At 49.4% G+C, this 26621-nt stretch overlaps 1 protein-coding gene and 1 pseudogene across 6 annotated transcripts in view; one reads left to right on the top strand and one right to left on the bottom strand.

The window, feature by feature from the left end:
* The window catches only part of CDK5RAP2 (CDK5 regulatory subunit associated protein 2), a 158278-nt gene that overhangs the window by 80373 nt on the left and 51284 nt on the right, over nucleotides 1–26621 (bottom strand). For all 6 annotated transcript variants that reach the window (XM_041762766.1, XM_041762768.1, XM_041762769.1 and 3 more), the window contains 4 exons: nucleotides 25510–25602; nucleotides 18169–18387; nucleotides 4461–4631; nucleotides 538–678 (listed from right to left, as the gene is read on the bottom strand). In XM_041762766.1, coding sequence (XP_041618700.1) covers nucleotides 538–678; nucleotides 4461–4631; nucleotides 18169–18387; nucleotides 25510–25602 — 624 coding nt within the window. The remainder of the gene's footprint in view (nucleotides 1–537; nucleotides 679–4460; nucleotides 4632–18168; nucleotides 18388–25509; nucleotides 25603–26621) is intronic.
* LOC121496402 lies at nucleotides 24619–24700 on the top strand (annotated as a pseudogene).

The following is a 26621-nucleotide window of genomic DNA, read 5'->3' as shown; positions in this document are numbered from 1 at the left end:
AGGGTCGGGGAAGGTGACACTAGAGGGGCACTTCCAGGGATGTTTAGGAGTCACCCAGGAAACAAGGAGAGAAAAGCCATTCCAGGCAGACGGAGCAGCAAATGCAAAGGTGCGCAGACAGGTGCAAGGAATCTGCAAGCAGTCAGCTGTAGTTAGGGATGACGGAGGGTGACCCGAGGCCAGACCAGGAAGGACCTGCTGGTTTCTGTGTGTGTTTGAACGGGAAAATTTTACCGTAGAAATTACATGCACAGAGATGACACGGTTCTTGAGAGGTGAACCCCGGGACAGCAAATGTGCGAGAGGCTCATCTCTAATGGGTGTGATTTACCAGTTTCCTGTGTGGTGGAAATAGCAACACTCAGCCGAAGGGCATGAACCTGTAAGGCGGGCAGACTAAGAGCCCTCCTCCTACCTCTCATCGGCTCAGTCGCTGGCAAGAAGGCCTCGGAGGGGCTCTCCGTGACAGCAGTCGCCACACACGTGTCAGAAGGAACACGGAGTCGCCCGCGGACGTCCCAGTCCAGGCAAGCTTACCTCCGAGAAGATGCGGTTGCTGCCTGGTGAGCGCTGTAAAGAGCACTTTGCTGCTGAGTCCCCACTCCTGGCCCTGAGCTCCTCCCCACTCTGTGAAGGGCGAGTCGGCTGTACTGCTCCCGAATCTTTTTCACTGAATTCCTAAGGAAACAAAACAAATCATGAGGAAGTTTGCTCAAGAGAAAAAATACTAACAGACCCTCCGAAACTCTCTAATGGAGGATATTTTTTACAATTTTTTACAAGGCATCCTTCTCCCCCGACCCCGACGGCCGCCCAGCAGGTACGGAGGACGGAGCCCGGGCCCTGGCCCCACAGGACAGGGCTCTCATCCTGGGTCCCCTTGAGCCAGGGTATGACCTCGGGTCTGCCCGCCATCCTACGAGGCTACTGCAGTGATTAGAAGAACCGTGTATCACAAGCCAACAAATCGGAGCCTCTTTCAGAACAGGACAAATTTGACAACACCTGACCCATCTGTACCAAGAGGAGACTTGACTTGCAGGAAGAAAGGCTGTGAATACGTTTATGGGGTCTGGTCACGTCTCGAAGGTCCCTCGTGATGATGCACAGTCTCCCTCGCTGACCCCCTCAGAAGACCTGGCATTCCACCGCACAGCAGGCCTAGACATGGTTTGTCGGTCCTAAGGCCCAGGTCGATACATTCCTAACTATTTAAAACCTGGTAACTCCTCAATGATGTCTCTGTCCTCCTAGGTCAGAAATTAAGGGCAAGAACAACATCTTCTTCCTAAGTACCTATCAGAATCACTTTACCATGTCAAACTTCTATGAGAAACTAGATGAAAACAAACATGAAAGACACAGGGGCAACTTTTTATAAAAACCTGTTAAACTGTAACGGGAAAAACTAGAAAGCAAATAACCAACACTACCTTTCTAGAACTGTCATAATCCAGCTGTGCTTGACTCATACTTTCCGTTTTCCTTTTCTAAAAGCCCGACTATACCTACACGTTGTCTAACAAATAGCACCGCGCCGCTCACATGGAACACAAGGGCGCCCTACCTCACCCTCTCCCCTCTGGGTCCCAACTGCTCAGCCCCTCCTGTATCTACATTACATTGCTACTCTCACGCTGCTTGACTTTTTTTTCTTTTTGCAGCAGGCTCCCTGCCTAGCGTGGAAACCAGCACGGGACTTCAACTCATGACCCTGAGGTCAAGGCCTGAGCCAAGATCAAGAGTCAGACGCTCAACCGACTGAGCCACCAGGCGTCCCGTTGACTTCTTAAGGTAGGATTTATCCCCTGGCTCCTACCACAGAAGTTGAAGGATTTAGCTCTTGCCCCCCTCAGCACTTTTCCTGATAGCTGCAACACGATTTCAGTTCCACTGATGGTCCACATTTATACCATTTCGACCACGCACACACTATGCACGACTCACCCATCTAGCCTCCCGTGATTACACTTCCTTTCTGTTCATTTCTTTGATTTCCTTGGAATCAGTAACAACTGCTTTGTTCTATTTATTCACTTGGTTCATAAAACCAAAATTAGGCACTTAATGTACGTTTATCTCTAAACACTCTAAAAGAACTTAAAAATGCCTCTAGATGGAGTCAGACACATCAGGTAACTGATGGGTTCCGTTTCCACTTCTTGGAGAAATCCCAACTGCGGCCTCTGTCTCAAGAGCTCAAATACAAGCTCTCTGCATCCTGGGCCCTTCCGTCACCGCGTCCCCGGAGAATCCCGTGTCTGTCCTTTCGGGTCTCTTCCTCATCTGTATGGGATCACTGGACGGGTCTGCGTGGAGTTCCCTAAGGGAGGCACCTGCAAGGCAGAGGATTTCAGGCACCGAACATTGGGAAAAGCCTTTGTTTGCCCTCACTCCTGCTGCCAGCTGGGCAGAGCACGGGATGCTGGGCTGGACACCGCTCTTCCTCAGCGACCGGGAAGCCTGCTCTCCTGCCTTCTGGCCTCCAGTGTCACTGCTGAAAATTCTGTTGTCATTCCGCGTCTGGGTCCTTTGCAGCTCGCTCTAGAACCTTCCAGTTCCTCTCTATCCCCGTGTGCTGTGATTTCACAAGGACGTGCCTTGGGGTGTGGGTGTCTCCCCATCATGTGCTAGAAACACAGGGACCTTTCAACACAGAGGAGTCTGCCCTCCACTCGGAAGCTCTCCTATTGCTCTGAGGGTTTCCTTCCCTCTGCTTTGCCTGTCCCGTCTCTCGGGAGCCCCGGGCAGTCACATGCTGGAGTTCCTGGCTTCTCCCTTTCATTTCTTCGCCTGTTTATTTCTCTGTTGGGTTCTATTTTCTGGAAGGCTCACTCACCTTGATCTTCCTGCATCTCTAATCTCCTGTTAATTTTTTTTTTTTTTAAGTAGGCTCCACACCCAACCTGAGCCTAACACAGGGCTTGAACTCATGACCCTGAGATTAAGAAAGACCTGTTCCGAGATCAGGAGTCAGATGCTTAACCGAGTGAGCCACACAGGCGCCACCTATTAAACTCTTTATATATGTGATCATACCTCCAATCTCCAGTAGCTCATTCTTCTTTTCCAAGTTTGTTTTTTTGTTGTTGTTGTTGTTGTTGTTTGTTTGTTTTTATCAGATCCTGATCTTAATTCTTATCTAAAGAGGTTATAGTGTCGACTTCTTTGAAAAGCTGTCTGGTTGCTTCTCATCCTCCCACTTCTATTGTCTCTACCTAGCCTTGTTCTGTCTGTCTTTCCTCTTGCACACTGTTCCCCTGTTTGGGGAGCTCAGGCTGTCCATCTACCTTTAAAGGTAAGGGTGCTCAGACGTTCTAAGTGTGGAAAGAGCACATCAGCGGCAGGCTCAGTGGGAGAGGACCAGGTGAGGATGTGCTTGTTCTGTTGGAAGACGCCCATCTGTCTTTTCTCCCGAGAGGACTCTCAGTGCCGGGGATGTACACTTCCACTCCCATCTTTATCAAGAAACCCACTCCTGCCTGCACCTGCATCTGGTGACCCCCAGGCCAGAGCTTCTCTGGTTTAAGGTCACTAGAGAAGAAGCCTCACCACCACCACCACCTCCTGCTAGTGAAGAGAACAAGGTCCCTGAACTGCCCAGCATTCCAGCCAAATCTCCTGGTTACAAAGGGACCAGATCCTTTCGCTTCCTGCTGAGCCTCTCTGGGCTCCACAGGATAAACCAGCTTGCTTCTTGGCCTTTCACCCCAAAGGCATGGAGCAGAGTACTCAGTCCTGGGGGCCTGTACCTTTCACCCCTTGACTGTCATGTTAACGAGGCTCCAGCAAGAAGCAGAGTTAAATACCCGTGTTGAATCCATCATGATCACCTGGCAGCAGGCGCTAAATCGCAACTTCAGGGATCCCTGGGTGGCGCAGCAGTTTGGCGCCTGCCTTTGGCCCAGAGAGCGATCTTGGAGACCCGGGATCGAGTCCCACATCGGGCTCCCGGTGCATGGAGCCTGCTTCTCCCTCTGCCTGTGTCTCTGCCCCCCTCTCTCTCTCTCTCTCTCTCTCTCATAAATAAATCAAAGTTAAAAAAAATTTATAAAAATAAATCGCAACTTCACTCCATGATCAGACAAGGAGGGCATTCCAAGTCCAAAAAAAGCACGGAAGGGTGAGAGGGCCTGGCACACACAGCAGCAGGCGCCCACAGCAGGAGTACCTCAGTGAGGCAGACAGGCCGCCAGGGCCTCAGTCGGGACCCAGAATAAGTCCCTTCCCTTCTGGCTGGTGGCTGATGCCCAAAGGACAGAAAGAAAGCTCTGAAGTGCTCTGATGCTCTGACAGAAAGCAGTGAGGACTATCGTCATTTCTGCCAGCCTTACACTTCTACAAACATTTATGCAAAAGAGTTTTTACAGAAAAAAGCCTAAAAAAAAATGAAGAAAGAAAGAAAGAAGCCTATGCTAAGTCAACAGACTTAAATACAATAGAAAAAGAAGTTATGGCACCTGGAGCAACAAGTCCTCTGGATCGATGCTTCCTCTTAGACTTCTGATCATTTGCTCTTGACTGTGCAATTTTTTATTACTTTCACTCAAAAGACTCTTATAACGATTCTCCATGGCTTTCTCTCTTTCATTCACTTCATTGCGTAGTTTCTCAACTTCATTTCTAAGGTCCTGTCAGAAGAAAAAGAAAAAATAGAACTTATTTGACAAAGATTTCAAGATGATCATCTCTCACGGGCTCACCGCTCTACAAGAGCAAGCAAAGAGGTGTATTTAACAAACGTGCACTTCCTTCTCTCTTAAAGTCTGATGAAAACCAGCTTTAAAAATAAGCTGAAATCTGGAAAAAGTTTTATGCAGATATTTATCACGACATTATTTGCATTATGGAAAAATCAGAAAGAAACTAAACATCCAACAAGAATTAAGTATTTTTTAAAAATAGGGAATTAATTATAAAAAGCATGCCGTTAAAAAATGCACAATTATGGGATGCCTGGGTAGCTCAGCCAGTTAAGCATCCGACTCTTGGTTTCCAGTCAGGTCATGACCTCAGGGTCTTGAGATTGAGCCCTGCATCGCGCTCAGCACTCAGCACAGAATCTGCTTGTCCCTCTCCCTCTGCTCCTCCCCACCCCCAACTCTGACCTCACTCACTCTCTCTCCCTCCCTCCCTCTCTTGAGGAAATAAATAACATCTTCAAGAAAAAAAAAAACACAATTATGAAGAAAAACAAGCCAAGACACTATATAATATGATGCCATTTGTATCCTAAATGCTTATACAAAATGTTGTTAAGGATATGATGAAACACATCAAAATAATAACAGTGTACCTAAATAGAGGGATTGCGGAGGACTTTCAACCAATTTTTATGTTTCTATTTTTCTGAGTTTCTAAAATCCCGAAGTCTGTGTTACTTTCATAATCAAATATATATATATATATCTTAAATAATGACATTTATAATTAACATGGAAAATGTTCATGTTATAATGTTAAGGGGAAAAACACAACCAACAGTAAACCGTGTGATTATACCTCAGGATATATGCTATTTGTAATACTGAAGTACTATTCATAATAGCAAAAGGCTGGAAACCACCCAAATATCCACCAGGAGAGGAACAGACTAAGGTACATTCTCACAATGGAGCACTCAGACGCGATCCAGAGAAAGGAATGAGGATTCTATAAACACGCTGACCTAAAGTAAGCTTTTCAGAATATACCACTCAGGTAGGCGTCAAGAGGACCCCAGGAGAAAAAAAATATGTGCGGCATACTGTCATATATTCAACTACAAAATGAATTAAGTGCCCTATAGGGAAATAAAAAAGAGAGAATGAGGTGGGAGGGAGGAGAACTCGTTTTACAGACGTACCATGGAAGCCGTTTAAATGTTTAGATGACTATTTAAAAAATAAAAAATCCCCTAAAACTAGAAGCAAACAAACAAAAAATAAATCTAACTGTATAACAGGTTGATGGGTTAACCAAACAGAGGAATTATTTCAGTAACTTAAAAGCAGAGTAATCGGTCTGCCCTAGTGAGGTATTTCTCCAAGGACAAAGGGACTACTGCAGAAAGTCACACTTAGTAATCATGTTGGAAGAAATAATGTCTGTATTGTTATTCTGAAACTGTGTGTGTGTGTATTTATTTATTAAATAAGTAATTATTAATGTGATAAGAACCAAGACTACAAGTCTAAGAGAATACCAACACAAATATAAAATTAAGTTAGAACACGTCACTGTAAATATGAATTGGAAATATCAACATGAACTTCTATTTTCTGTTATTTCCTTCCTTTCACTGAGAAAGTATAAACCAGCATCCTCCCCAGTATCCAGACTGTAGTCTCCAAATACCATTTCCCACCAAAAAGAACTAGAATTCTCAAAACATGGCCCCCAGAACATTATCAGCATCCCCTGGGGATGGGGAATACACTAGATAACGAGACCAGCACTCGGCGAGCGCCTTGGCGGGGGGGGGGGGGGGGGGGGGGGGGCTGCTCCCATGTTACGGATGAGGAAACAGGCTCAGGTAAAGTAACCTGCCCCCAGTCACGGTCACAGAGGGGCAGCACCGGCCCTGTTCCTGCTCTGATGGCAAGCCCCCCAGCTCTCTTCCACACTATGACCAAGGTCTGGATTCCCTTTGAGATGATCCCCATCCATCTACAGTCATCTGACACTTGCTTTTAGAAATCTCCCTCTGAAAACTGCATAAAGGGACCACAAAATCTTGTGTTAAGCCATTTAGGTACGTCTTTAAATTCACAATTAATCTGCCTGCCATCCTAGAAAGATCATCCTAAAAAGATCAAGGTCATGCCTACTTTGGGGGGGCAGGGAGGGCGGAGAGAGAATCTCAGGCTCCACGCTCAGCTCCAAGCCTGACTTGGGGCTTGATCTCACGACCCTGAGACCATGACTTGAGCCGAAATCAAGACTCGATGCTTAACCGACTGAGCCACCCAGGCTACGTTTTAAGCGTAAAGTATTTCTGCATTACGCCAAGTAAAAGGTGTGTGTCATTCATGTGCACAGTAATTACTGGTCCACACACACCACTTCCTGGATTCGTTCTCTCCTTTGCACAGACACCCATCAGACTCCTTATTTTGATGTCTGGTTCAAGTTCTAGCGCATACGCACGTGTACCACAAAAATTTACTCCATTCCCCCATTTCGTTTGCTTATGTAATTTTAATTCAGGTATGTAAATTGAGAACTTGCATGTTTGAAGTTCTTCCACGTGTCCCCCAAACTAAGAGTTGACAACTTGAAAACGACCTGTTCCCCAAATCCCACAGGGAACACGTGATTTGGGGTTCCTGACCTGAGGCCCACTGAGCGGGTCCCTGGGAGCCTATGCAAATTTGTGTGTGTGTATTTTTGGTCGTGGAGAGCCCGCTGCATCAGTCAGGGTCTCCAGGAAAGTCAGGACACCAAAGAGTATGAAGCCCCTCACCTAGTACGAGCACTCCTAATGGAAACTATGACCGGGCTCAAGCCGGGCCACGCAGGTGCCAAGGCACTTTAAAACATCCCTGACCCTGAGGACTGCACACAAGCTCAGTGGTAAGCGTCCTGTTTTTACGGAAGGGAAACCAAGGCTCACGGAGGCTGAGAGATGTTGACAGAGCTTGACAAGTCACTTCTGGCACTGAAATTCAAACCCTAGTCAGCTGGACGCCCAGTTCTACACTGTCCGCCCAGCTGCACTACTGGTAAGACCAGACAAATGTAACACCAGTCTGACGCGGGCTGCCAACGCCCCCGCTAATGCTCTGGTTCCTCAAGGCCTCAGGAGCCAGACCTGCCGGCGGAGACAGGCCCGCCTGCTGACGAGCGGGCAGGGCCAAGGACCCTGGGCCTCCGTGAAGAGCAGCGAGGCAAGGCCCGCGGTACAGGACGGCTGCAGGGAGGCGAGGCCAGCGCCCGGCCTCAGGGACACAGCAACGCAAAGGCTCCTGGGCTCCTGGGCTCCTGGGCACCAGGGCGGTTATAGCAGATGTTCAGGGGAGGCACGGAGACGGCATGTCTCGCCTGAGCAAACGACCAGAACTGAAAATTGAGAACCTGGGTGGTTTCCCCAAACCTCTCCTGATATTCCCAGGCTGTGAAGATGGGCAGAGCTGGCCTTGCGTCCGGGCCCTACTGCTGACTAGCGGGGTGACCACAGGTAACCGAAATCCTCGTGAGTGCTTCCTTTGCGGTAAACGGGGCCAAAAACACAGGCTGCGATGGGCCCTGGAGGCTCAGGTGAGAGAACGTGAGTGGGTGCCCGGCACAGAGGCAGGTGGGCAGCAGCGGCAGCTGTCACCCCCACCCACGCACGCCCTCCAGGCCCACCCAGCCGCCGGCCCACTCATCCCACAGGTGACGGGCCTCGCAGCAGAGCCCTCCCTCCACACAGAGCACACGAGAGGTGAAGGGTGAGTATTTAGACCACAGGGCCCAAACCCTTCCCGCCCCCCCCCCCCCCCCACCCCGCCAGAGTTCCCAAAGGAGCTGAATCAATCAGTTTGTAAGAATCCATCCCAGATTGGGAATCAGTCCTGTGAAAACTGCATTCCCAGAGCAGGCCTGCTGAGGAAACTGAGGGCCGTTGGTGGTGGTGCTTTGTCGAGGAGGAGGGTGCGTGCGGCTTAAGGGGGCCACCTGCCCCACGGGGGCCAGGCCCGGTTAGTCTGCGGCAAGAAGGCCTGGGAATCTGGAACCGGGCCCTTGCCACAAGGCACGGCAACCCATGCATTAGCGGGGCTGGCCCGGGAGCACCCCGGACTCTGATCACCTGGACGGCCAGTCCTCCTCCCCGGAGCTGGTATTAAAGAGGACAGATGGAATCTGAAGTCCTGGCGAGAAAAGTGAACGTGCTGCCGGCTCAGCCCTCCTCTCCGTCCCCCCCACTGCTCTGCCCTTCTTCAGAAATTAGCTGTCAGCTGGTCATCAGCAACAGCCTCCTCGCTGGCGTCCCCGGCCACATTCAGCCACCAAATCACAGCCACACACACCCCTGAGCCTTCCGTCTCTACCAGGACCCTGAGGGACCCCATGCTAGCTGCAGAATGAAGCCACCCTACAGACCTTCGTCCCAGGCTCCCCTCCCCCGGTGGGCTCCAGCCTACCTCTTAGCCTCACCTCACCAGACCACCCAGGCCTCTCCCGCTGGAAAAAAAACATACAGCACAATTCCGCCCAAACCTGCCTGGAGACAGCACACTCAGCTCGCAGGGCCAATCCAAGTGCCACCTCTTCCACCAAGCCCCCCGACTCCTCTGGCCCCAGCAATCGTCCCCCCAAAACACCACCCGCCAGAGCTCTACAGCATTTAGGAGAGCGCCAGGCCCTTTATACGCGCCCCCTTTATCCGCGCCTGATTTTAATGCAAGAAGCCACTGTCCTAAGGAACCTGCCAAGGCCCCCGGGTGCACTGTTCTCCTTGCAAGCCCCTCTCCTGGACCAGACCCCACCCTGCTTTCAAGCCAGCGCTGCCACAGCGGGACCCGTGTCTGCGACATCAACTGGGACGCCTCCCTTTCCACCTAGTGGGCAATTTTCCTCTAGGATTCGCAGGTGCCCTCCGGACCAGCACCGAGCCGAGCGTGCCTCTGCCTATCGGGGCTTTCTCAGGGGAGGCCGACAGAAGGAAAGGTGGATTGTTTTAAAAATAAAATACCCCTATAATCTGAGAACCACATTAGAAATGAAAAGCCAGGCCCTCTTAATTCCTTCTGCAGTCAGCTGGTTTGTTTTATCTCAGGCCAGATGGAGACCGAGAAGGTTCCCATCCATCAAATTTCCACCTTCTCAGGTTTCACTGTGAGAAAGCTTGTCAAAGTGCTCAGTGGTTCCCTTTAAATACACAAAGGAAACTTCTCCAAAATCTTAATGAGGAATAGGAACCCAGTGATGGAAGAATTTCCAGAATTAGTATGAGACAGTGGCATTGGAGCCCGGGTCTGGGAGCCGCACTGCCCCCGGGGCGGAGGGGGCACCAGGCCTCCCCCTCGCTTGTCCCCGAGCAGCTGGGCCTTCGGCTTTCCTCTGCACGGGGTCGTACTGGAACAAGGAATTCCTACGCTGAGACAGACAGACGGACGGATGGAAACCCCTGGAACGAGGCAGGGCGGCCAGAGAGCTCACAGACCCGCGTGGAGGCCCCCGCCCGGCGGCCCGACCACGGTGCCAGCGGTCCCGCCCTCCCTGCCAGCCCACTCGCTGTGCCCTCGGGCCAGGACCCCTCGGAGCCCCAGCTCCACCGCCCCCCGCCCCGCTCTTGGGCCCACCCCCCTGCCCCGCCTGTGCTGTGCTTCAGTGAGCCCTCTGTCTGCGTTCCTGCTCTATCTCTGGGCTAGCTTCCCCCAGAGACGGGGGCTGACGGGATTCGGTCCTGTACTCCCAGAAATCATAAAGTTAGAACCAGAGGTAAGGGAAAGCCTTTCTGTCTGGGCTCCAGGGAGACGACAGCAGCTCCACGTGGAACGGATGGGAACAGCCTTTCAGAGCGGCTTCCGCCGGCCCCACGCACGAGCACCGAGATGCGACGCCGGCCGTCACTCTCCACGCGGTCGGCCTCCCGTCCTGGGGGATCAGCCCGCGGGAAAGGGACAGACAAGCACTGTCATCAGGGGAGAGGGTGGCGACCAAGGAAGAAGGGTACAGCTTCGCTGACCTGGCTGCTGACGGGCGGCCACCTTCATCAGTCAACGGTGTCCCCTAGATGCTAGGGGGCAGCGGTTCGCTAAGGTCCTGAGCCAGCACCTGCTGCGCAGTTAGAAGCAGGAAAAGAGCAAAGAAGAGGCGTCCGATCCACCGAGCCATCTACCTCCACGTGCCAGGAACCAGAGGAAGCACTTTCTCGTGCGTTAAATCTTATTATTCATTCACTTAATCCGAGAGTAGGTATAATCAACCCCATTTTACGGGAGAAAACCTTAGTTTAAAGAGGTTAAGCCACTGACCTAGAGGCTTGAGTGCCTGCTACCACCAAAATTCGAACCCGAATCCTGCACCGTTGCCCACTGCTCCAAAGACACGAGCTCAAACTGCCAAGTTTCTCCTCCCCAGGGCAGTGGCGTCATCTCCGTCATCAAAACAGCAGCTCTCCACCGACCAGCTAAGATGTGCCGGGCGGGCATTAGGCTCCTAAGTGCTACCCTCCCCCAGATAATCCCTACCACCGAGCCGTGTCCTTCTAACAAGACACAGACACCACAGTTTGGGGAGGCGAAGCTACTGGCTCACGGCCCACCAGCCAGCAGGTGACGGGGCCAGAACTCAAACCCAGCCGGACCCGAGTCTCCGCACTCGGCCTCGCCTAAGAGTGACTGGATATGGCGGGGAAGGAACCTCCTCCCGCACAGACCATTTAAACTGCGTATTGTTCTCGAGGACTCAGCTCAGACTCTTCATACCCGATTAAATCAAAAACAAGGCACGAAGAGCTCTGGCCCTTGAGAAGAATCCCGCCCCCTCAGGTCTGTGGTCCCAGGCCGACCCAACCAGCCTACAAACACGGCCTCCAAGCGCCGTGTTCTGACTGCGGATCACAGGAGATGCTCTGAAGGCCGTCAGAGCCCCGTCTGGAGCGATCCATCAACAGACACGTGAAACCGAAGGGGCTCGGGATGAACTACCCTGAAATTAAACCTGCTCCTGTCGAAGCACATGGGATTAGCCAGCTGGGTGACGGGTACAACTTTAATTAGATTTTTGGGCTTTAGCCAGCAAACGCATCCCCACAGAGCTAAGGGCCCAGGTACCGAAGCACACACTGTCAGAGCAGCGGGTGACAGGTCTTGTAACAGATGAGAGCGTTACGAGGCGGTCGGGGGAATACAGCTAAACCAGTGTCTCGTACGCGCTGCTCATAAAGGAGAAGAAAAAGACTAGCGTTGCTCCTTTCCCCCACGCACCCCAGGTAGCATACAGAACGCCTGAGCCAGAGGAGCAAATCTAAAATAAAGGTTTACCTCCATCACACACACACACACGCACACACGCAGCACGCGTGCACACGCACCCACATGCACATGCACACACGTGCAATACTAAAAGGAGAGCCTTCGGTCTCTAGAGCCAAACAACGCATCAAAGTCAAGGCATGAGGGCAAGGATGTGACGATCGGAGCAGCATTCCTGCTGTAAGCCGCACAAGCCAGTACACTTTAAACATCACAGTTAAGGGATCCCTGGGTGGCGCAGCGGTTTGGCGCCTGCCTTTGGCCCAGGGCGCGATCCTGGAGACCCGGGATCGAATCCCACATCAGGCTCCCGGTGCATGGAGCCTGCTTCTCCCTCTGCCTGTGTCTCTGCCTCTCTCTCTCTCTCTCTCTCTCTCTCTCTCTGTATGACTATCATAAATAAATAAAAATTTTAAAAAAATAAAAAAATAAACATCACAGTTAAGACACCGACGTGGGAACACCAGCTTTTTGTTTGTTTTTGCAAAGACCTGAATGTCCTCGCAGGGATGTGGGTCCCTCTGGTGGCAAGGAGATATAATACAATACAGGGATCCATCCCGAGACCCTCACGTTTGGACCTTTCTGGTTGTGGGAGGGCCTCCCAAGTAAAACCCGAAGCTGTATTCACCAGAACCTGCCCACAGGGCCCGCACCACCGCCAGGACTCAGCGAACGTTCCTTGGATAAACAAATGACGACGGCAAAGTATCCCACGCACAGCATCGGCTGGCACAGGTCGCTGCAATCACGGGCGACACAAGCACAGCCTCTGACGGCGCCGTCGGACATGGTGAAGCCACGTGCCCCCGCTGCAAGATGCCTGCTCGGACAGGCACCCCGAAAAGCGGAGAGTAAGCGCGAAGACCGGACAATAAAGCTTTCCATCGTGAGCAAAGGATGGTTCGATCACACCCAGAGGTATCGGGTCGGCTGGCCATCAGAGGGAACCCAGGCAGTGCCACAACAGCGCCAGGATGCTTGGCGGCAGCCCCCGCAGAGGCGGGGTCGGGGCTCGCCCACGAGCAGGCCCGCGGCACGTCTGGGTGGTAGCTCTCGTCCAAGAAACGAGAGTAACGGACACAGCAGACACGTCCCAGCACTCGAGCTCGCCGACCCGGGAGGCGCGGACGTGGCCCGGCGCGAGACGGCTCCCGCCACAGACCGTCCTGTCCGAGGCTCCATCCCGCTCCCAGAACCCTTCAGGAGCCCGGGGGAGCAAGACTGCCCTTGGGCCTGAGTGCTGGCCAGAGCCGTCCTTTTACCTTAAGCGGTTCCTCTTCAGACACCGGAGACCCTGTAGCCGATTTCCCGTGACGTCCGCCGCCAGGGGCCACCAGCTGAGTTTAAGCCCCTGTCTTCGGAACTGGGTCAGACACACCAGGGAGCATCCTCCTCACTCACTCTGCTGCCTGTTGCTAGACCTGACGGCCTTTACCTTTATTTTTAATCTCATTTTTATGACTTCCCATAAACTTCTAAAAATGTTTTTGGGGATCCCTGGGTGGCGCAGCGGTTTAGCGCCTGCCTTTGGCCCAGGGCGCGATCCTGGATACCCGGGATCGAATCCCATGTCTGGCTCCCTGCATGGAGCCTGCTTCTCCCTCTGCCTGTGTCTCTGCCTCTCTCTCTCTCTCTGTGTGACTATCATAAATACATAAAAAAAAATTTTTAAAAAAATGTTTTTGAAACATCAAAAGAATAAATTATAATTTTTAAAGCTCCAAATACCTCAGAATACTTCAAATCAGACATTCTTGTTTTGTTTCTCCAAAAACACCATGTGCTCTCATACCTCTGTGCCCTCACCGTCCATACAACACCCTCCGCCCCCTTGCCTATCAATTAACCTTTATTTAACTCGAACTTCAGAACCAGTTCACGAGTTGCTCTTCCTAGAGCCTTGTCTGATTCTGCAAGCCACCTCCCTGCTCTGTGTTTCCGTGCGCTTTGCTCACACCCGTCATGGAACCGTCCCCTGCCTAACAGAGGGCCTGCGCAGCGCTCAGTGTTGCTGACTGCATGCGTGGGACCCTTTCCCTTCTGTCCCCTTTCTCTCTTTCCTTTTCCCTTTCCTTTGTCGGGACAGAAGAGGCTACGAGCGGCGCCTGGGTGGCCCAGCTGGTTATTAAACGCTCGTCTCTTGATTTTGGCTCAGGTTATGACCTCAGGGTCCTGAGATCAAGTCCCGTGTCGGGCTCCGTGCTGAGCATGGAGGCTGTCTTAGATTCTTTCTCTCCCTCTTCCTCTCCCCCTCCCCCCTCCGTCAAAAAAAAGGAAAGAAATAGCGGCCACTAAAAGGTCTGCTTATTTGTTTGTTTGTCTCAATCCACAAGCAGCAGCAGTAGCAGCCGGTGAGTGAATCAAGTTCATTAAAGAGCCTGTTATAGAACAAACAGACGAGACAGGTGGGCCAGCGGGTCAGGCTCTACCTCTGCATTTATCCCAGGACCATAAGGTAAAACACCACCCATCATGTTCCCTAGACGCTGAACAAGCCAAGCCCCACGTCTGGTGTGAAACATTCATAGAAGACAGACACAGCCAAATTCTTATACCGTAACCAGAAGGTAAGTAGAGATACCACTGTGATGCTGTACACACACAAAAGGAAAGGAGCCATGGCCAGATCATCTTGCCAGAAACATATATATAACCTGATGTACGAATGTAGTCCTGATGAGATGCCAGAAAGCTCTGGGTCATGGTCATGTTCACCTGAGGTAGGCACACAGAGTACACAGTGGTTGTTTTGGTCTGAAACAACACAACCCTTTCTGGGGGTAACTGCTCATCCCTCCCAAACATGTGCTTCTAGAGGAGGCTGTCGATGATGGGACTCACACGTGCACGCACCCGAACCTGCACACACATTCTGACAAAGAAGACTGGGGATGTGACCCACGCCGGGCCTCTGGCCATCCTGACAGGGACGCCGGGGGGGCAGCAGAGTGTGAGAGTCCTCCTTCCTCCTATGTAATCAACTGGGAATATGTGACCCCAGCAGGACGGCAACGATGGTCTAACCAGCTGGAACTGGAGAGAAAGAAGGCAGCTCCCAGAGACCAAGATTTGGTCCCAGCAGTGTTCCAGTCTCCATCCCTCCAGCACTGTAGTCACGCAAGGAAATACATTTCTCTTTTTGCCTAAGTTGGTTCAAGCTGGGTCTCTGTCACTGGGGGGAAAAAACCTTCCTACCCACAGTATACTCGACCCCAAGTGCCCCGCTCATCACATGCCCCTTGCTTTCTTCACCAAACAGCCCCTGCCTCCTCACAAAGATGTGCACACGTTACACAGAAATACATCAGCTAGCCACGGCAGCCCAGCAGTCCTCCAGAAGCACCAAGGTTTACATGAATAAGTGAATTATGGAACCACCGACAATGTGTGACACAAGAGGGACAGGTAAATAAATTACAGCATCTCCACCTGATGTAATATTATGCAGCTATTTCAAATGTTTACCAAGAGTAAGTTATAATGTAAAAAAAAAAAAATGTGTGTATGGATGGAAAGAAAGAAAGAAAGAAAGAAAGAAAGAAAGAAAGAAAGAAAGAAAGAAAGAAAGAAAAAAAAGAAAAGAAAAGAAAAAAGAAAAAGGAGGGGGGGGATGTATGTGTGTGTCCCCAACCCAATTCTATTGAATGAGCCTTTTTCTAATGACAGTTGGGGGTGGAGGGGACAAGGTATTTTAAACGAAGAGGAAGTTACCCAGCAGTCAGGGAGTAAGAACTGATATGCCAACTGCACCTGTGTGGAAGGACCGTCTTGCCAGTCTTTTCCTTACCTCCTCCGTGTGGCACACAACTCAAGCCCTACTCTTCTCGCTCAACTCAAGTGCCACCTCCCCCCAGAGGGTTTCCCGACTACTCCAATCCCAGGATCTTTTGCACTAATTCTGCCTTGCAGATTTTAAGTTGCCTTGCATTTTGTCATATATAACATCTCCACCACTGTTAGAAAGATAAAACTTTCAGAGGTCACATCTTACACCGCATCAACATCTAAACCAGGTACACTTGGTGTTCAACAGCAAACAGGAAACCTATACTTTAATAACCCACAGTAAACTGCTATACTCCAAGATCGCTGGTGGCAGCATACGTTGGGCCAGCCCTCTGCACAAATAATTCAGCAACATGATTAACTAGTATAAAATATTTGTACCATCTGACCTAGTAAACTCACTCAAATCCTAGGAATTCAAGGGGAAATGTCTATATGCCCAAGGATGTTATTGTGGAATCATTTCAACAACCAAACTGTCCGAGAGAGCAGGAAATTAAGTAAAGCAGGTGAAGTGTAGTCAGTGAAGAGCGTGCACCATTCAACGCCATCAGGCTGGAGGCCACACTATATGGAGAAATGCCCCTGATAACGTCCAGGATCAAAGAACACAGAACAGTAGTCAGCCTCTAACTGGATTAGGGCCCAGTGGCACCACGTCTGAAGGGTGACACTGAAAACCACAGTCACTGGTGGAACTGTAAGTGACATTTTATGTTTCTAAATTTCCACTACTGTTCCCTTGATGTTCATTAATATTTTTGTTAAAACATATGAATGTTTGCATTTCAATGCTCGTGCCAGTGTCAGTGTCAGGATTTCACGCAATGGATCCTGATGACCCCACCCGTGGCAGCCACTGGAGAGCTACACTGTAGTACCTGGACGCTCCCTCGGACACCTCTACTACAACGACTGTCCGTGCGAGAGAGGTCCTCTGCCCGCCCAGGGTCCCCGAGCAGATCATCCACAACGTGTCAATGATCACTCAGACTTAGGCCCTATCCCACCGAACTGCACCAAGGCGAGGCATCTAGATGTGACTCTCAGGGCAATAAATGTTTAAGTTTAAATACAAGAGAAATTTTTTTAAGATTTATTTTTAAAAATTTCTTTAAAGATTTATTTGAAAGAGTACGAGCAGGTGGAGGGGCAGTGGGAGAGGGAGAGAGAAAACCCTCAAGCAGACTCCCTGCAGAGCACAGAGTCCCAAGTCTAAGCAACTGGCTCTGGATTTCAGCTCTTTCCCTCTCCCTGTGCCCCTCCCCTCCCGCCCCTCCCCTACCCCACTAAATAAATAAGTAGATAAGTAAAATCTTTTAAAAATATAAAATAAAAAAATAAACAGGGGATCCCTGGGTGGTGCAGCGGTTGGCGCCTTTGGCCCAGGGCGTGATCCTGGAGACCCGGGATCGAGTCCCACGTCGGGCTCCCAGTGCATGTGTCTCCCTCTGCCTGTGTCTCTGCCTCTCTCTCTCTCTCTCTATCTCTCTCTCTCTCTCTGTGACTATCATAAATTAAAAAAAATAAAATAAAATAAAAAAACAAAAACAGACTTGGATGCTTAACTGAATGAGCCACCCCAGTGCCCCTATAATAGAAACTTTCAAAGATAAGCTGTATTTTGCCTACCAAATTCAGAATTTTTCAAATGCTATCCAATGTTGAAAAATAGTCTTTAAAAAAGGATCACTCTCATAAAGAGAAACCTGGTACAATCACTCTGGGAAACAATTTGAGTATATCTATATAATAATGTTTAAATATTCATCCTCTTTGACCCAATAATTATAGCTCTATCTGGAAATAATCAATGGAAAAATATTTAGATACAAGGATGTTTACTATCACTTTTGTTAGAAAGCAAAAAAAGTTTAACTGGGGTGCCCAAGGGGCTCAGTGGTTGAGCGTCTGCCTTCAGCCCAGGGCGTGACCCCGGGGTCCCAGGATCGAGTCCCATGTCGGGCTCCCCGCAGGGAGCCTGCTTCTCCCTCTGCCTCTGTCTCTGCCTCTCTCTGTGTGTCTCTTGCAAATAAATAAATAAAACCTTAAAAAAGAAAAAGTTTCATGACCTAAACATTCTACCATAAGGGCCTAAATAAACTGTAGCACATCCAAGTAATGAAGTACTATGCTTGCACCAAAAAACAAACAAAAACATGTTTCTGAAGAACACTCATAACATGGCAACACTCCAAAAAGAGAACATTCAATTAACAAAAAGCAAGACACAAAACCGCATTTTCAGCTTGATACCAATAGTGTGCGCGCGCGTGTGTGTGTATGAGAGACAGAGAAAGAGAGAATCCCAAGATGATGAGCGAGATATTTTCTTCTTTACATTTTTCAGATTTTTCTACGTCTTTTGCAGAGACGATCTCCCTAAAACCGGAAACAGCAATCCAGCGCCCCAGCCCGACCGCAGCATGCTGCTCACGTGGATGGTGTGGTCTCCTCTGCCCCTGTCACGATGGGCTTCCTCCAAGTCCTTCTCCAGCCGCTCCCTCTCCTGCTGCAGGTCGCTAAGCTCCTGGGTGACCTTCTTAATGTTCCTACGCAGTCTGTGGTTCTCTGCGCTCTTGTTGATGTTTTCTGAGTGCAGCTGTGCCAAAAGCGCCACCTTTTCTAACAGAGCAGCCTCATAATCTTCAGACCCCTGGAAGAGGAGGCAGACAGCGGAGATGAGCTCATTCTGTAGCAAATGAAACAGACCAAGAAATCTGTGCTCCTTTTTCGCCTTGGGGTAGGGAGCGGGGAGTTAGGGAAGAAAAAGATTAACGCAGACAACCTCTAAGACCCAAACCACAAAGAACACGTAGATTTTGAAATAACACAGAGTAATGATTATGCCCCCATGCTGATGTGAAGGGGGGAAGAGGCTACAACTGTATAAAAGACGCATTTTTTTTAAGATAACAAAGAAAAGCACAGAATGTCAGAAACTGCCTTAAGTTGGGTGGGTACATGGGCGATTTTCTTCCTTCACTTCTTTTGAATGTTCTAAGGTTACTGAGCATGTTACTTTTATAATGATTTAAAAAAGAAAAACAACTCCACCAAGTTATCTGTAAAAGGTGGAACACGAAGAGAGCCATGTGAGAAGCAGAGGCGGATCAAGCGCCTGCAAAGCTCGCCGAGGTTGGAGCGGCTCACACCCAAAGTCGCCTGGAGAAACAGAAGTGGTCAGTGTGGCAGCTTCATGGCCACCGCGAGCGGCTGTAAATTCAGCAGAGTCCAAGGGTTAATTATGCCCAGAACATCCTTACTTCATTATTACAGTTTAGTAGAAAATACATATATAATTGTCAAGCATTTGGAAAAAATACTGTAACTCACCAATAACCAAAAAGAGTAAATTAAAACAAGCTTTCATTTAACAAGATTGTTTTAATGAGAATATCCAGTGCTGGCAAACTTACTATGAAGCAACACAATTAATATTAACTTTTTGAGAACTCACCAAGCATCCAGAAGCCCAGAAATACACTGGCAGGAATGTGAATTAATGTAACTTTCTGTGGACAGATTTCATACATCAAGTGTGTGTATACAGGACAGACATGTTCACACTCATCCTGATGATTCCGTTCCCAGGATTCAATCTCAGGAGAAGAATCCAAAACATAAGGGGGGAAAGCCTTATGCACAAAGTCATCCATCACAGATTTACTTTAACAGGAAAAACGAAGAACCTAAACTGGTAACATGGGGACATTCCAAGCCACAACATGATAGGAAAAAATAGAAGATTAAATTTGAATGCTCTAAAAAATAAAATCTATGCAGAGGAGAAAGCCGAGAAAGAAACACATCAAGATGTGAACAGTGTGGCTACGTGATCTCCTGATTCCCCATTTTTTTCCTCCTTTCTAGTCTCCCGAAAGAAAATTTGAAGCATATATAATACTTAGGAGAAAAAAAACTTTTTTTTTTAATCCGTTCTTTGGATTGGACAAAGGCTCATGATTAAAAATTCAAAAGCAAGGGACACGTGAGCTGTCAAGGCCACAATTCAGACCATAGGGTAAAGGGACTGGCTCCGGCCTCTTGGCCTTTCCAGGAGACCCAGCTCCACCACCATTGCCGGTCAAGTCCTAGTTGTTAGGAGAGACGGGCTACAGCCACTGTTAATCCTGGAGAAGTGGGGCCATCTCATGTTTCTCCACTGCTATTTAGGACCTTGCAACAGAGACTGAGGAGGAACCCCATTCACATTCCAAAGTGGGTTTTAGAGAAGCTTCTGTTTTACTTTCCCTTAAAAATCAACAATTTTTTTTTTAAAGATTTTACTTATTTATGTGAGAGAGAGCCCAAGAGCAGAGGGAGGGCAGAGGGAAAGGGAGAAGCAGGCTCCCCGTTGAGCAGGGAGCCCCACGTGGGGCTCCATCCCAGGACCCTGGGATCATGACCTGAGCTGAAGGCAGATACTCAATCGACTGAGCCACCCAGGTGCCCTAAAATCAAAGGTTTGAAAAAGAGTAGGAAACCAAGGCCTAAAACAAGGCCTAAAAAAAAGTATCTGGCGCCATGCTTACTTAAATAAACTCAAAAAGCAAAAGAAGATAAACAATGACAGGAAAAATGCTCATCTTGAGCAATTTTCAGTTACCTTTTATTAAGCACTGGAGCTAAACCAGGTGCTTTTGCACACACCGTATCTCTATTTCCATGACCAACCCTACAAAGTACACGTCACTGTCCCTACCTAAGCAACTGAGGCTCAGAATGACGAGCCTGTCACCAGACCGTAAGTGATTAAATCTGGGACTCTCTCCACAGCGCTGTACTGCCTCGCCCATTCCAGTGAAGATTCCAATTAACACCAATAAACTAGTAAGAATTAAAACAAGACTGAATTCAAACAAGGGAAGGCTAGAGACAGGAACACCAATTAGGAGCTTGTTAAACACAGGCCAGCCACAGCGACAATTAAAGTAAGCGTTATTATAAAGTGATGAACGTCCTGCGGGTTACCCCGCAAGTAGCAATGACAGAGCCTCCTTTAAAAAGTTCAAATTCATCCTCACACCATAAAGATAATTTCCATGTTCAGTTTTCCTTAAATGGCCCTTTGAGACACTTTGGAAAGTTTTTTACCTTTTTCTGCACGACACCCTGCTTTCTGAATTCCATGTCATCAGAGGGGTGCTTACAAGCAGGTGGTAAACGTATGGCGCAATTAGACCTACTCAGGCCAAACACCGTCTGAGCCAAACCACCCTTCCCCACAGTGCGGACACATGAGGAGTTTAATAGAGACTCACAGAGCCCAGAGTTCAAAGCCCAGCTCTAGCTTTGTGACTTGGGAGGAGTTAACTTTTCTGCAGTTGCGCTTCCTCGTCTGTGAAATCTCTATTTCACACGGCCGTCCTGAAGATTAAACAGGATAACTAAAGTCTCGTGTCCAGGAACGCAGGCTCAACAAATCTAATTCCCCTTCTCCAGCACTTGCATGATCTTCCTTTCCCAATCAAGAGACAACACGGAGAGTTTCCTCAAACTAAAAGCTACTCGCAGAACACCATTAACAGAGAATTTGAAAAATCGACCAAAGGAACTACTGTATTTCAATGCCAGAAGGTAATACTACTCAACGTTCTTTTTTTTTTTTTTTTAATATCTAAGTATTAAGAACATTGTTGCAGGTATCAGCTTGAAGGTGGAAGTCTTTTTTTTTTCTTTTTTATTTATTTATGCGAGACACAGAGAGAGAGGGGCAGAGATGGAGGCAGAGGGAGAAGCAGGCTCCGTGCAGGGAGCTCGACGGGGGACTCAATGCTGGGACTCGATCCCAGGACCATGGGATCACACACTGAGCCAAAGGCAGACGCTCAACCGTTGAGTCACCCAGGCGTCCCCAACATTGTTTTTTTTAATACTACCCAACCTAAGAATGAGTTAACAACATTTACTAAATTACGACCTGTGCCCAGATACACGGTCTCGAGTAGTCCTTGTAAGGATTATGTGACCTAAGTGTGATTATCCGCATTTCACGATGGGTAAGAAGGCTGCGAGAGCTCAAATATCTTGCCCAAGCAATAGTGAAGAGCAGAGTCAAGATTCAAATACATGTCCCACCCCATGTTCTCCAGTAAAGTAATATGGTCACATACATCCAGTGGACCACCTGAGGCTGTTTGAGAGCATAGGGATAAACACACACACACACACACACACACACACACACACACACAAGTGCATGTCAAACCACTGAAATCTGAGTAACAACCATGGACTGCACCAATGCCGACGTCCTGGTTGTGATATCGTTACTAACGTTAGGCAAGACATCACCTTTGGGAGAACCAGAAAAAGTATACAGAAATCTACTGCATGTGAGTCTACAATTATTTCAAAATGAAAATTTTTTAAAAAATGAAAATTTTTAAAAAGGAGTGAATAGATCTATACATACTGTCATGATAAGAATTCTAGATAAAAAAGATTATAGATTAAAATAGGTATTATGATCCTATCTACTGTTTCACAGGTTCTATATAGGGGATCCCTGAGTGGCTCCGCGGTTTCGCGCCTGGCTGGGGCCCAGGGCGTGATCCTGGAGACCCGGGATTGGGTCCTGTGTCGGGCTCCCTGCATGGAGCCTGCTTCTCCCTCTGTATGTGTGTGTGTGTGTGTGTGTGTGTGTGTGTGTGTGTGTCATGAATAAATGAATAAAATAGTTTTTAAAAAAGGTTCTATGTAAGTATAAATAAGCAAAAAGTCAACTCACATCTTTAGACATGACTTTACTGGTGACATCTATCAACCTCTTTCCACTGTCTTAAGTACTTTTTAAATTCCTCCAACGTGCAATTTTACTTTTACAGCTGAGCAGGGAGAGGTATGCACAGGTATACTTTCCAAAAGTTCGCATTAGGCCCCAGAAGACCTACAGAGCACCTGTTTTCGCTAACCAAAAGAAATCAGAGAAGGACCTGCACTTCTATGGAAAAGGCACCAAGTTACATTCGCAGATACAGAGACCAATTGGTTGTCAGAGGAGAAGGGGGGTGAAGAGATGGGCAAAAGAGAGGAATGAGATTAATAAACAGTACGAACTTCCAGTTATAAAAGAGGTCACAAGGGTGTAACTACAGCACAGAGAATACAGTTAATAACACCAGTAACAGCTACGCGTGGTGACAGATGGTAGCTAGATTCACTGTGATCACTTTGTAATACATATAAATGTTGGATCACTATGTTTTACACCTGAAACTTATATAATATTATGTGTCGAGTACACTTCAATTAAAAAAAAAAAAAAAGTGAAAGGGCATTCTGTGTTGGTTTTGCAGCGAGCCACTAGAGGCAGCCCGCACCCGGAGCAGCGAGGGCGGCCCCACCACAAGCCCTCCCTGAACTACACTGAGCATCTCAAGCCACCAGAGCTCTGAACAGCAGTGTCTTGCAAGCATCTGCTTTATCTTGATTTATTTCGTGTTTCTGTTAGCAGGATGATGTGTCCTAAGGTGTCAGAAAAGCCTAAAAAAAGAGAAGTGGTTTTTTAGGTCTGAGAATGCTCAAAAATTTTTCCATGCAAGTTAATGGTAAGTGCTTCTTTGCTTTATGCTATTTTATCTTATGAACATTTCATACGAAAGGTCTACGTTTGGATATTGGGGAAAACCTGTATTTCCAATCTGAAAATATGTATTTTTCAATGAGTCCGGAGGTAGCAGCAGGCAGCCCTCACTATGGGCTTCACAGAGTCCCACCTGTGACCAGAATTCACATCTCTGCACTGAGGCAACCCCTCCAAGAATGTGAGTATCACACCTGCTGTCTCAATGCCAGGCTTACTGCCAACCCTGTGAACTTTGGCTACTCCACTCAAGCTGCAATTAGCTCAAATCACATGACATCCCGAAAAATCCCACTATATAAAAGAAAATGCATTTTCAAGGGCCCATGCAAATTCAAACTACGTAGACCTTGTAACGGAACAGCCAATATAAGCACACTGTGTGCATTTACTCGTACGCACGCACACACACACACACACACACACACACACACAATCAGAACAGTGGTAAAAACACAGATTTTGGAGTCAGGCTTGAGTTCAAGTCCCAACAACCTGCCAAACCAGTAAACCTGCTACCTCTGTGGATGAGGATTAAATGTGCACCCTGGGAACAGCCTGGCAGGCGAGCACAACCCGAGGACTTCGCACAGTTCATGACCTCTGCTATCTTGCAAGCCAAGAAGCCCGGCCAAGGCTGTGAGTGACAAGACCTCAAAAATCGTTCTGAAAGTCTTTCACCTAGGACTGACAGTTATGAAATTAAGAAGTGTAGGTGATAAATCAGGGCAACAGTGAATGTAGAAGGCTACGTACTTTCCTTCAAGGCCCAACATAACAAGCACAACATCAGCGATTATAAGGATGTCTGTCTGGTCTCTCTGCTTGTCAACCGCCAACATACTTCTTTCCTCAAGCAGTAGGAAATATCAATGGTTTACTAAGAATTCAGCCTTTAAAACTTGTTATTTTCAAAGCAAGGAGGAAAAAGAAAACCACCTCGGTGCCATCTCAGCTCCACTTCCAACCACACGGTGGGGGAGGCAAATCTGAGATCCCCAGGGAGAGACTTGCCTATGTTTCTAGTGCACCATGATTTAAACCAAATTACTTCAATTATTCTTTCCATGAACCAGAGCTCTGCAAAAGATGAGACGTGGGACATGAATCATAGGAATCAAGCAGTCTTGCATTAGATTTAGCTTCTAACTTCTACTTTATAACCAAAAATACATGGTGGGAGGAAGGGGTGGCAGGGAGAGTTTGAACCAGTATGGGCTTATTCAGAGGGTGGAACGTCATTGGCTCATCATTAGTAACAGGGATACACTGTAGAGAGAAACTAGAAAGATGGCAAGAATCGCTTCTCGGCCTTTTGGCTAAGATCAAGTGTAGGAAGATGGCAAGACAATATTAAAATAATTAAAAACACAAAACTAAAATTAAGCAGAAAGGCGGAACATCATGGCAGTCACCGGCGGGAGTCCTTGGAGTACAACGCTGGGGGACAGAAGGGGGAAGGGCAGGTCAGATCATCAAGGTGTGGACGTGACACCTGGCAGGAGGCAGCCGGACTCTAGAAGCCAGGTGAGGGGAGGTAGGGGCAGGGCAGGTGGAAGCACAGGTCTGGGAGTGAGACCGGCTCAGGCGCAAGTCCTGGCTCTCTCCCCTTCTCTCCCCTACCCCCTTCACGGCCCTGTGCAAGTGGCTCAACTCCGAGCCCGGGCCCTGACAGCATCTGCTCCGCGATCTGCTGTACAGAGCCTGTGGGCCAATCCGCACAGGGCCCTGGGCACAGGGCTGGGCACACGGCTTGTGATCCGTTCACACCGGCGGTCACTATCAGCAATTACTACACTTGAAGCCTGGCCTGCCACCTGCGAGCTGTGTGACAGTGAATAAGCTGCCCACCCCCCTGAGCTTCAAAACCCCCCAAATCCAGCAGAGGCCGACCTACCTTCTCCACAGGGCGGTGAAGATTATGCGGGACAACACATGTCCTGCGTGGTCTGCTGTGGGCACAGAAGGAACGCAGCACTAACGGTGGGGCCGCTGCCACCACTGCCACGATCGCACTGACGAGGCCTGGCGAAGCCTCTAGAGCTGGGAGGGAACGTCTTCCAATGGGACGGCCAACTCCGTCCCTAACGGCCACGCAGGGTTTGCCGGGGTCCTCCCAGCTGCCAAGTCGTGCCCTCAGCAGGGGAAGGACCGAGGGCGTGGCCGCCCACAAGCCAGGTGACCGCTTACCTGGAGCTTCTGTGTCTGTGCCTCCTGGGGGGTGTCTGTGACTTTCGCAAGGGCAGCACTGAGCTCTCCCATTTCACGGCTAAGGTCTTCCACCTGGGTAAAAGAAGAACAGCAGCCAAGGATGCAACTGGACTCCGCTTGCTGTGCGCACGTCGGGGCTCTTCCTGCCCAACGGTGCAGCCTCTGATCACGGGCTTCCGCCTGCCTTCCCGAGGCAGGCGCTCCTCTCTGGAGGGAGACCCTTCCCGTGACCACGAGAGGAGGAGACGACTCCCCGAACTCCAGCATCGGTGGGGTTAGATGAGGTGACGGGGACCGGTGCTAAAGTCACGGCCGCCTGAGCCAAAGCCCGGGACCTCGGCTGTCCGTAGAGGCCACCCCCAGCACCCTGGCCTGGCCACCCCCAGAGTCTCTCGTCCTGCTGCAGCCCACTCCGCCCACGGCCACACCTGAGACTTTGCCAGCCCCCGTGGCTGCCCCTCCACCGGGGCCCCAGCGGGGGGCTCAACTCTCAAATCTCACGGTGGTGGATTCCCTGAGTACCGTGAGCCACGTGTCCACAGCCTCGGACCCTGATGATCACTCAGAGCCTCCCCTCTTCGGCTTCTTTAGCACCACCGTCCCTTGGCTCGCTTCGTCCTACGTCCCTTGTGCACTCCTCTCCCCACCCTGAAGAACCGACGTCCCCTGCGTCCCCATCCTCAGCCTTGTTCGTTCCCTTCCACACATGCTATGAACAGACTCGTCACCGCCATCGCCTCACCCACCCTGCCGTCCTGCCCTTTTCCATGCTGTCCACTGAGCTGGTGGCGCCACCACATCCCAGTCACAGCAGCCAGACGCCCAGAAGTCATCCTCCTCAGCAAACTTCCCCAAATCTACCTCTGATGGATGATTATTTCTGATTTCGTTGTCTGAGTATGCCCTGCCCCTGGACCCCGTTCAGCAGCGGCCACGGCTCTAACTCAGCCCTTCTAGGCCCTCGCCCTGCTACTGGGCCCCCTGCTCCCACTCTCTCCCTCCTACCATCCACTCTCCAGACTCAGCCCGAGACCCACTAAGATGCAAACGTGATCTGCTTGGTAGAGCCTTCAGTTCCAGGCCACCCACAG

This window comes from Vulpes lagopus, chromosome 7 (assembly GCF_018345385.1).
Source record: "Vulpes lagopus strain Blue_001 chromosome 7, ASM1834538v1, whole genome shotgun sequence".
In the NCBI taxonomy this organism is placed as follows: domain Eukaryota; kingdom Metazoa; phylum Chordata; class Mammalia; order Carnivora; family Canidae; genus Vulpes; species Vulpes lagopus.
The sequence above is the reverse complement of the archived record's forward strand: the minus strand, read 5'-3'. Positions and strand labels throughout refer to the sequence as shown.